The sequence below is a fragment of the Amblyomma maculatum genome, chromosome 8, assembly GCF_055883805.1.
Source record: "Amblyomma maculatum isolate TAMU_Amacu chromosome 8, ASM5588380v1, whole genome shotgun sequence".
NCBI classification, from domain to species: Eukaryota; Metazoa; Arthropoda; class Arachnida; order Ixodida; family Ixodidae; genus Amblyomma; species Amblyomma maculatum.
Genome location: NC_139351.1, coordinates 62,640,398 through 62,652,097, shown reverse-complemented (window position 1 = coordinate 62,652,097; position 11,700 = coordinate 62,640,398). Strand labels below are relative to the sequence as shown.

Genomic DNA, 11,700 nt, shown 5'->3' with positions numbered 1-11,700 from the left:
TGGCACCACTCATTAGGCTCTACGACTTCTCAAATACTCACAACTGCTGCGGACACGATTTTGCGTGTCTTGCTTCTAATTAATTACCTAATTACCTTATTGGCCTAATTGTTATTTAGGAAACAACATTACGTCGCCATAATCGGTTGATACCACTCTATAACGCCTACTACTTCTCAATTACTCGCAACTGCTGCGGACAGAAATCTGTGAACTTAGCTGAGTAACAGTTCAGTTCAGTCGTTCAGTCGTGTCCGACTCTTCGTGACCCTATAGACAATATACCGCCACGCTTTCCGGTCTCTCACTATCTTCCTAACATCACGTAACTTCATCTGTAGCGCCTCGAGGATGCCATCTAACCATCGCGTTCGCTGCCTACCCCTTCTCCTGTGACCCTCAACCGAAGTAACACTTTCACATTAATAACTTGCATTCTCCGGAAAAACCGTCAACCTTGTAACGGCATCCTATTATCTTAAGGTTGTGGGCAATATTGAGGAAATAAGTAATTACTTTAGTGTTAAACTTCACGTAAAGAGCAATTATCGTATGTACAGGGGAATCCTTCTAATATGTAATTCATTAAGTGCAGCCACAGGCCGTCTAGTTTGTTCCTTGTGCTTGTGTGTACGTCTCATTATTGCTGCGAATATTTCAAGGTGGATTGCAATCATCTAATCCAAGCCAGATCGCTATTCGTAATTTTTGTTTGAAAAACATCAAGTCGCTGACAGTCAGTCAACTACCACGTCGTGTACACCTGCTAAACAACATTTGATTTGCCTTCACAACACTTGCAAGGGCGAAAAACTGCTCAACTTCCATTCAATTCCAAAATCATTCATAAGTAAACCGTTCTTCGCAACAATATATTTTGTGGCTTTTAGACGCTGATGTTCACAAATTTCTGCCGACACCTGCGATCACATCCTGGAACCGTTTTCTTACAAAACAGGTATCATATGGTGCAGGACTGAATAAAAATACAAATGATGAGGTTTTGTAGGATGTGTTTATTTTCCAATTTTAGAACATTCAACTCTTCAGCGCTGTCTCTAATGGAACGAGGCATTCTTCTATGGCGTCCCACTGCTCAAGCTGCAACGTGAAAAAATTGTATTATTTATTGTTAGAAGTTTCCAGCAATTAAACTGAATCACGCTTTGATAAATTCTCAGCAGCCGCTTATCACGCAAGTTGTTACACAAATTTTATAAAGTCCTGCTCAACGCTTCTCTGTTATTTGGGTCTGAAAATGTACTGCCAAAGCCATGTTCTTAAAATCCTTCTTTATAAAAGGAGCAAATTTGCACGCTCTATGAACTTAGAATGACTGGCACCACACACATATTCCACGTTCTTAATACAATAAATTTTCCGCACTAGCCCTATGGCTCTAAATTAGTGTCTGTCATGACTGGCTGTGGCTGTTACGAATTGAAAAATATTTTGGGTTGAAAATTTTCTCACCAATTCAGCCTTGAGTTCTTCGGGGTAGTCTGCTTCCTGAGAAAAAGAAAGAGGAAGAAAGAGCATGTAACGAAAGTCGTTTTCAATGTGGAGCGAACTATTCAGCACTGTCACTAACACGTCTGACGAACGGTCGTAAAGAACGTCAATAACGTTGCGGAGCGCCGAATCAAACGAGAGTACGTCCTTCATATCATAGACCACTTTCAATCTCTTGACCTTAAACGACTTGAGTCGCTTGCATCTTATGTGCAGGGATTTAATTTTTTAGCGACAACAGAAAGTTTCGTGTTTGTGCCAAGACCATGCTCGTAATAAATTCTTCAGGACTTTTATAATGCAAATTTAAAATTACGCAACAATGTCTAATAAAAGCCTACGAGGATATATTTTACTCACAATCATTTTTAGCCATCATGAGCTTTCATAAAGAATGTGCTCGAGTGATATCTCCTATTATCAATTCTTTCGTATTCGTTACACTTTTTTCAATTTTCATTATTACCTAGTACTGTAAACAGATTTAATAGGGTAATTGACAATGCACATAATTGGGGTAAGACATACATGACAGCTCAAGGGAAATTTTAAATACTTTTTCGGAGTGTGGAGAATTTCTTCCGCGACACAAATGAGGGCTGTAAATTTCAAATTTCTGGTAAGCAGAAATGAACAGGATTTCATGGCAACGAACACAAATTTCGGACGCCGAGGAAACTCGTCTGAATGTAGTTGAATCTGCGATTATGGTGCGAAAATAAGTGAAAATTCCAAAAATGTTTTATTGTGAATAAATGTGCTTCAGAGAAGAACACTCCTTCAAACGCGTGAGCGTGGTATTGCGTTGTGTGCCCAAAAGTTATAAGGTTCAGAAGCAGTCTTGTTTTCGAACAATAAAAAGTTTCAACTTATACACACTAAACAATTTCAAATGGTTTTGTCGTAAAGGAAACAACGTGTCTGAACGGGATACACTCATGATATTTAATACCTTTCCATTTGTAGTGCTGACTGCATTTTGTTGGATAGAGACATATCTACTGTTTCAAAGTATGTATCCGCCGTGGCAACCACACCAATAGCAGTTGCCATGTCTTGCTTACAGATGTACTCAAAAGGTAAAGGTGAATGACGTTTGTTTAGTCACTCGATTATTAGATTAGCCATACGATTACCGGACAAACGCGAATATATAGGGCTCTCCTTGAAGTAATAGCAGCGAGGAACTCTGAATGAGCGGTCAAGTTGTTATATCAGCGACTGATCATGGAGACCTTTCAACTTGCGATACCTTCCAGGGAGAAAACTTTTTGCTTCCCAACTTGACGAAAATGAGCTCGTGGATTGAGGAGTGGGTCAACCACTCACACTTCTGAAGTACATGAGAGCGGCTACCGCTATCCATGAGCTATCTCAAGATGCGGCTCATTATCCGGTCATTCATGCAGTTTATACTGAGCAAACGGCGGCTTTTATATACAAGACCTGTTGAGGTGTCTTTCAGGTTTTTCACATTATTTTATTATCTCGGTAAACAAAGCTGTGTAATTTTAGACTGTCCGTATGAGAAGCTGATCAAGAAGTCCTGTAAACACGAAGAAATTCACCGGAAGACTGTATATAAATTAAAGCACATTCTAAGATACACGTTTCTTTGACCTCCACGCATAGCTGTGCGGATAGGAGGAGCAGGAAGATTAACTATTTGAATCGAAAATCTCATTCTACTAATTTCACCCACACTAGCTAAAAAAAACCATAAGGAAAGGCAATTTATATCCTCATAGGCAGCATGGCGTCAAGACACCGGCGGTGTAGTCACTGGCAGGGGTGAGAATATATTTATTAACCCAAGCTATTTTTAGATCTAGATAAACTGATAATAGAAGACATACAATCAGATTACAAGATATAAAAAGCACGTGGCCGCGAGTTTGGAACGCGAAGTTCTGTTTTGGGGGCGCTGCATTTTTGCTTTCCGATAGATTCTTGTATTTTAATGCATTCCACGCATATACCACGTCAATGGCATAGTGAGGAAGGGTGTACTCACTGCATCACTGCATATTTGGTCGAGGAGAGACTCCTTGGTCAAGCTTTCTTTCTCCAACACGTCCTTAAACTGCAAGATAAAGTTAATTATTGCCTTGCGGTGTACACAATCGATTTAGGAGTCGGGAACTGCATCGTATGATTTGTGCCGCAAAACAGTCTGGTAGTATAAAACCCTGTTTAAAGGTGAACGCGACAGGAACATTGAACAGTGCCATTTTTGAAGTGTTGTAGCGCCATCTATAGACCGCGGAGTAACGATGGCTCTGGACTGTGCAAAGAGGCGACCGTGGACATACCTAATGCTTGCCATTTTAAGTTCCTTTGAAGTTTCCTCTAATGAATGCGCGCAATATCATCGAGAGTGAATTTCAGCGTCATGATCAGACGTCGCGCTCATCACCCGTTATTATAAGCAAAACCAAGCGGTCTTGGAATTCCGTGGGACTGTCTGGTGTGGCTTATCATACCAACCGGAATCCCATGCCGACGATGGTCGCTAAAAAAAAAAAGCAGCACTTCCTCGCAGCGTTAGCTTGGCTGATCTGATCCCAATTTTTTCCTCTGCCTGCCGAAAGGAAAATGGAGACATCAGGGCGTGAGTCCCGATGCGAAGTGCTTACTCACACTTGCGGCACGCCGCCTGTTTTTGAGGACTGGGCTGCGACAGATTTTTGAACCGCCACGAAATGTTGAAATATATTGCGCAATACAGCAAGGATTTCAATGAGAATTGCATGTTATCGAGCGTGAAAATCAGATTGGAGAAAGTCATACACATATAACCTTTACTACGATGGCTTTAAAAGCCCCGTTAACCGCAAATCCGGCTTCGGCAGCCGTCCGCCGTCGTCGGTCTTGCGAGCGAAAAATTACGAGCATGCACTGGCAGGCGGTAGCTGGCAGCTGAGATTAGAGACTTTTAGTTTATTGCTACCGCTTACCGCTACCGTCTACCGTAACCCCGCGAGCGTCAGTACGAATGCGCAGATCATCCCGAGGGCGACAGATGGCGCCACGTTCCTGTCAAATTTCGACGGACGCCGCACGCGGGGTCCAAACAGCACGTGCTGTGCTGACGGTGTGCGGTAACGGTAGACGGCTGCGGTAAGCGGCAGCGCTAAACTAAGTCTCTATTCTCGAGCACTAACAGGACGTAGGGTTGTCTGACATTAGTTTTAGAAGGAGCTGCTAACAAAGGGCTTTCATATGTGAGGGTGATATTAGAATAACCTTGCCATGACCGTTGTATTGACGTTATCCCTAGGCCACGCTGACACGTTCATATGGCTTAGTTAGAGCGAGGCTTTACATGCGGCTGGTAGCCTGCGCTGACGCATCATACCCTTAATGGCGGAGAGCTGGTGTGCACCATAACGCCTTCCGTACAAAGGTGCCATGGATTTAGAACAACCATTCGCTCCACTTCTGGAAGCTGTGCTTGCTTCTGCCGCGTCGCCAGAAATGCGGACCATTCCTGCTGTAGTGCCTAAATTAACTTTACGCAATTGTACTAGCCGCCTGTCATGAAAGCTTCAAAGAAGCCTAATGGTGCAAGCGCTACACACACTCGTGTCAGCCCCGTTTGGCAGTCCACAGCCATGAAATGGTCACACGATGGCGGGATCTCATTTTATTTCTTTGTTTTGTTCTATACGCCGTAGGCATCAGCTATCAGTTCCTAAAAATAAAGTATCTGAACAACATTTATGGGTTCTTCAAATGGTTTGCTTCTCAAAGAAAACATTAATTTAATTTCGGAAATAATAGCCGAGTAAATAATAAGCTGTAGATAATGGCAATCGATGAGCTTCGTCACTCGTGAGCAGTTATAAAAAAATAGATCTTTTTGCCTTAGAAAATGCAGCGTGATTATAATATATCTTAGAAGTTGGTCCTAGGTTCTTATATGCTTGGGTGCGGCGGCCGTAAAACGCTTTTTCATCTCTTCACAAGGTGTGAATAGCAATGAAGACTCCGAGAAACCATTAAGCTCTGTCTTAAGTGTATGACATCACAGCTTTAATGGATCCTTTAATAAGCTTATGGGCCTCTTTGCATATCCCTTCACTGACAAGGACTCTGTCAGTTTTGCTGTTTATTCACCACATGACACAGACATTCCTTTACTTAAGTGCATTGAATGTGTCTCCAAGCTGCGCCGTCTTAGTTTGCGACCCACAAACTAGGTTTAGGTTCGCACCTCCAGACGATTTCTTTTTCAGCGCAATTAGCCTATCTTACATTATTATATGTATATAATGACATTCAATAATGTCACAGCTTTATAATCATAACTTAGTTGAAGATGTATTCAATTTCAAATCCGCCTTATTCCCCCATTATGTAAATCAATGAGATATAGTGTATTAACGCCATGAGTTTCACACTGTCTTACTGTTCGTCGACTGGTGGAAAATTGTCGGAATGAACAGCCAGAAACCATGCAGTTGTGGCGTAAAAACCCTCTAATTTATTCGATGTTTAACACACAGCAACAAGGTTTGTTCTAAACATCGTCTCTAACGCTCTCGCATTAATATTTTGGTAACCTACTCAGAGGGACGTATACCAACATATCGTTTTATCTATCATTAAGTGGATGCAGAGAGTCCCGAGACGCAGAAAGAATTGTGGTGCTGATAAATAGCTTCATTGATGCAACTGTGCGACGGTAGCCTCCACAAAACAATTTCGAGGTTTTTGTAGTTTCGCAGATGTGGTATTTATTTGTGGCTCAATATCAATAACTCGCATTCTGCTAGCAAACCTCGGCTGAGCCTCCTAAGAACATTACATGGCAGCTGATGAGATCTAGTGTACAGTAATCTCCCTTGAATATTTTGCCGTACTTTTTCTGGGATTTATTAGGTCATCAGTACAAACAATATTCTGTAGCATAATAGTATACACTTTATAAATAAAACCTTGTTCATTATTGCATGCAGTCACTGTAGCTTCAAGGCAGTATAATTGGATAAGTAGAGCGCCTTACCAAAGAAACCTTTCCTTCGACGCAATCTAGGAATGAAAGCTGCAAACTTTTGTCGACATCTGTACAAACAAGAAAAGGAACCGAGAATAATCAAAGTCGACATTGCATTTTTTTATTAAAGTCCACTTTCAGTTTCACTGAATAAACATACGCAAGCAACATTAAGAAAGCGGTTCTCATGTGTTTGATGCAAAAAGAAAAATACATTTCGCCGCTGTTGGATGACTAAAATATTCTTTTTCTTTCCAAATAGTGAAATATAAGATACAGCTTTCGTAACACGCTCAGCACAGCACTTCACCACGTTTAAAGTTCTGCCATAAATATTGACTTTATATTACCAGATCGCCTTTTTTATTCCAGAATCTCACTCTAAAGTGGCAGAAATGAATAAATTAGGGCAGTTCTTCTAGCTTGCAGGCCATTCAAAGCATCACGCTTTCCTCCTCTTTTCAAATCATAATTACATTTACGTCATTCACACACGCTTCAGTGACGTTCCTATTATGATCTGCAGTTTGAAATTTGAAATTTGTTCATGAAAACGACGCCACTTATTCTGACGGCGGCAGGCGCGGCGACAATTCTTCCCTTTGGCCGGCTGCACCTGCTGACCTATGGACACTGATTCTGCTTGCCTTTCGTGGCATGCTAGACTGTCGGGCCCTTACTCATTTTACAAGTATTCCCCATGTGTGGAAAAATTAAAAATTACAGCATAAACATGCTTCCGATGCTATTCTCTGAACTTCGTTATTCCAACAAATAAAAAGCGCTCGTCGTTTAAACACCGTTCTTTTCTCAAGTTAAATATAAGTTACGCGCAAAACACAGTCATTCCGAATATCGTAATGAATATACAGCGCGACCATTTTTTGCATGGATAAGGACGGCCTGAGACATTTGGTAGGTAAAAATTAGTACAAGCACTATTGAAGAGGCTCAACAAGAGAAAATTCTGGTAGCCACAGAAAGTGAGTATTATATTGCTAGTAGAAAGGCTCGAACGAAGGTCTTAGTTTGAGACTATTTCAGTTGAGAATTCTCAAAATGACCTGTCAGAAGAGCTTCATCGGGAAGTATGAAAAAAAAGAATATTCAACGCAATATTAGGCAAGGCGTCATAGAGAAAGGCCAGGAAGGACATTTCTTTTTTTGTTTTTTTTTGTTTTCCAATTTTCCGCTGCGTTCAAAATGAATGCATAGAATTGAGCAGAGGAAGAAACACACAATGTTGAAGTGAATGAAACCGCATTGCGCCATGTGACGTCATTTAAGCGAAAAGCAAGACTTTAAGGGGTACAAATCTTTTTGCGCAACAAAACCAAATTTTAATATCAAAAGTTTATCTGTTGTGTCACTGGAGGAAGCAATGAGTATCAGAAGAGCAATATGTGGTGCCGTTTAATATCTTTATTTATAGAGAGCAAAAATTTATTCGCTGGGAAGGAATAGTAGGCTATAAATGAGATGTCCAAGCTAAATCTAACCGTGGTTTAAAAAACACGATCAGTGCATCAAACTAAGACACGACAAGAGTCGCTTCAGTTAATTTGCACGATGTTTTAATTTCTCGAATCCTTTGTATGTGGTAAGGAATAAGTAGGCCGAATTCGTAATTACGCGGTTTAGGAACCACGCGTTAAAACAGAAGTTGTACATCGTCTACAAGACCTAGTCACTGAATTGTTTCCGCTAAGCTACCGGGAACTTCAGTAGTCTAATATGGGCCATAAGAGAATATTGCACAATTAGAAATGCTGCCATTTGAATGCAAGACTGTTTCAGCGTTCCATGAGGCATCTCACTAAACAAAATAGGCTATCTATATTAGCGATTGGTTACATTTGTCTGGTTCACCTGTATATTTTTATCTTTCCTGCACTTGGTGCACAAAGACGCCAACAGTTTTTTTTTTTTTACAGTTATGGTGCCTTTGCGGACAAAAGCGGAATTGTCCTCCACATTTTACGGCAGTTGTAATTCTATTTGGACATGATATTCTCAAGTGCATAAGTTTCAAATTGATGGATGCCCAAAGTGTTGTATTTATAAAGCACAAAACGATCAGCCACACCTGCAATTTTTAGTAATGTTGCAATGAGAAAAGTTCTATAAAGTGGCCCCATTTCGAAGATGACTTTAATACTTACCGCAGAAATCCTGATATTCAGGTTCCGCCACCTTCTCTGCAGTCTCCTGCGCTGTCTCTAGCGCAGCCTCCTGCGGCGCGCAGTGAACATATGAGATTGAGAGCAATAGCGTGAGGAAGAGTGCCTTCTCCATAATAATGCTGAAAAAGCTAGCACTTAAGGAGGAGTCAAGCCGCAGATCTGAAAGGACCGACTTTAATCGAGGCACTTATATTGTGCTAAGCAAGGGATTGAACAATTTATAATGCAGTCAAAACATACAATTATGACTTAACTGACGAGAGTATCTGCATGCGCCGGCTACCGCTTTAAATCTAGTTAGTACAATTCGGCAACAAAGAAAGAAGCGGTGCTGGATTAATCAATGTGTTATGCATAAAAAGTCTGCCCACATTTAATACTTTAGTAGACAGCTGCGAGTTAAACTGCTTTCATTATTTTAACATTTTGGACTAGCATTGTAGATTAACTATGCAAATTGAATAGGGACGTCTGTCCTTGGCTATTATAATGAAGCGTGACACCTTGCAGACGTACTTTGAAAGATATTCAGTTCTGTGCAAAACACACAGGGTCGCAAATTAGCATGTGGAACACGGAAACGTCCATATGCGTTAACTTCGAGGAAAAGCTTTACTACAAGACCTTGTTAAATACAAAGGTATCGACGAAGCCGCTCGAAATCTCAAATATATTCAGGTTGATTATGTACAAAGTTCCGCGCGCATAAAAAATCATAAGTCACCCTTGGTTGTAATTTTCCTAATGCACATCATTCTGAAATATTAGCGTTAGTTGCTTTTTTTTCTGCGCTCACAACGATCATCACTGTGCCTAGCACATGTCTATCGGTATTACAATTATAATTTCATCTGCTGGGGGCAAGAAAGAATAGCCCTAAAGCGCACAATAGTGCGTAGTGTTTTTTACCATGTCACATATGTTTGTTGCATCAAACGTGGTTAGGTAGTTAGCAAAATGTGTCTCATAATTCACCTTTGAAGCTAAAGTTAGTGCCTTGATGGTGCTGCGGAGCCGACAAAACTATGATTTGCTTCGAGAGAATTGAGCGTTTTTGTGAAGCGCAAAATAACTATGGTTAACACGGGGCTCATCGGTACAGCACTCTAGCTGGGCTGTTTAAATTTCTGCTTTGATAGCTGCTGGTGTCACGTTTTCAAAGAACTAAAACAGAGCTACGCCTACAAGGCCTACATATATAATCGTTTCCCTTCAGGTGCTGCTATGCAGCGTTGATATGCAGCTGTTGCCCAATCCCTGCTTTTACCCAATCATTACAAGATTTTTCTCGGAGTTTTAGCATCCAAATCAGTTTTTTTCGCATTAAAACTGCGTAGCAGAAATAATAATTGAATTACAGGATAGGAAACGCGCAGTGTCGGTCACGCATTTTCCGTAGACACCTTACCCGCACCGTAAAATATGCCAGGAAGATGTGAGCGAAAGCGGAAAGAGAGAAACAGGTGGCGCAGTGCAGGTCTACGGAGCCATTTCGACCACCAGGAGAATTTTAACGTTTACAGACATTGCACAGCCCACGCAGGAGACTTTTCAGATTTTCTACTAAATATCCCTCAAAGGAAGCAAACAATGAGAAGAATAGTACACTAAAATAATTTTGCAGTTTCTTATGCACGCATACACGCTTGCATAGATTCACAGGAGTTTATGGTGATTTTTGTTTGCTTTCTAGTCGAAATGTATTAGTCACGTGTAACGTAGGTTTAACCAACCAGGTAGATCTAGGTGCCGAGGATCTCGTCATATATGGCCTGCAAATATGTGACTTCAAAGGTATTTCTGGTTCTTCGTTGCCCAAATTGATAATTATATGTGCTCATTTAGAGGAACGACTGTTTGTTTTGGGGGAACAAGAATTCCTCCGTCCATGGTCAATACGATATTTTCTTGTATCTAAAAACAGAGTGCTTTTAACTGTTTGAAGGTCTGTGATGTAACATAGCGGCCAGTTGGACCTACACTAGCAGATGTGTAACCTGTATGGTTAGGTCTCTATTGTTGTCTTTCGTAACTTTGGATATGTGCAACCTGATCATTTGCTCTTTTATTTGTATTTGTTAACTACATTCATGCTTACAGTCAATTTTAATTTCAAGGCTGTTGTCCTTCCGTTGTAATCCAGCATTGGGTCCTGTTTTCACAAGATTGTATTAACTCCGTACCATGGTGTTGACGGGTTTGTTTTGTACTGCTGGACTAGACATGTCACCTTCGGGTGTAATAAAATTTTCTTTCGCCTTCTTTGCGGTGTACTGCTATACTACGGGGCGAAAGTAATTGCTTTCTGGTTCAGAAGAAAAGGCTACCCAGTCAAGTCTGACGTAGCTTTAACCAGTCATATAGACTTAACCTGGCGAGGTTGTCGTATTATGTGACCTGCAGATATGAGCCTTGAAAGGTAACACGATTGCTTCTTTTCGGTGCACTGCTATACTACGGGGCGGAAGTAATCTTTGGTTGTATTAATAATCTATGTTTATAGTATGTTATAAAATACTTCAAATACTCAAAAAATGAATGTATCGTGTGGCATATCCAAAGCAAACAACTACTGTGACCCTTGTCAACCTCAAGCTGTCGCACGCTCGTGTAGTCTGCCTTCAATTTTAGTGTGCCATGTCTTTTCGCCAACAGTCATAATCAATGATGGAAGGCGGGGGCACATGGATCAACGTTTCTGCTACAAGTTTGCTACTTCCAACCGTCGTCTTCTTGTCACTCTTTTCATTGCTACTTTTATGGGGGCGGTTTCTCCATCCAGAGACATCTCGGGTATATGAGGCGGCAAATCGCAAGGCGTCGATTGCGGCGAGGCCCCAGTCGAAGAGTTGTTGCTGACGAGGTCTGTCGTACCCAGAAAGCCTTAACCAAGTTGTTACGAGAAAGCTTTCGTAGAAAACGGGACTTCGGGAACGCCGTGTCAGCAGTCAGTCGACTCTGGATCAGCGCTCGCTCCCCTTCCACTTTCTCCTTCCCTAGCGCATC

At 41.3% G+C, this 11,700-nt stretch overlaps 1 protein-coding gene across 1 annotated transcript; it reads right to left on the bottom strand.

The window, feature by feature from the left end:
* Window positions 1–996: 996 nt before the first annotated feature.
* LOC146181281 (uncharacterized) lies at window positions 997–8,911 on the bottom strand. Its single transcript, XM_084576333.1, has 5 exons — window positions 8,674–8,911; window positions 6,521–6,579; window positions 3,527–3,595; window positions 1,474–1,509; window positions 997–1,101 (listed from the first exon to the last, which is right to left on the bottom strand). The coding sequence occupies exons 1-5, from the start codon at window positions 8,804–8,806 to the stop codon at window positions 1,039–1,041; spliced, it is 360 nt and encodes a 119-aa protein (XP_084432459.1). The 5' UTR covers window positions 8,807–8,911; the 3' UTR covers window positions 997–1,038.
* Between the last annotated feature and the right edge of the window lie 2,789 nt (window positions 8,912–11,700).

Excerpts from the sequence above, each read along its gene's own strand:
- LOC146181281 (XM_084576333.1), bottom strand. The coding sequence starts at position 8,806 with ATGGAGAAGGCACTCTTCCTCACGCTATTGCTCTCAATCTCATATGTT. Across the intron at positions 6,580-8,673 it reads TGAATATCAGGATTTCTGCG|ATGTCGACAAAAGTTTGCAG; the intron begins GTAAGTATTAAA and ends TTGTTTGTACAG. Across the intron at positions 3,596-6,520 it reads TCGAAGGAAAGGTTTCTTTG|TTTAAGGACGTGTTGGAGAA; the intron begins GTAAGGCGCTCT and ends TTTATCTTGCAG.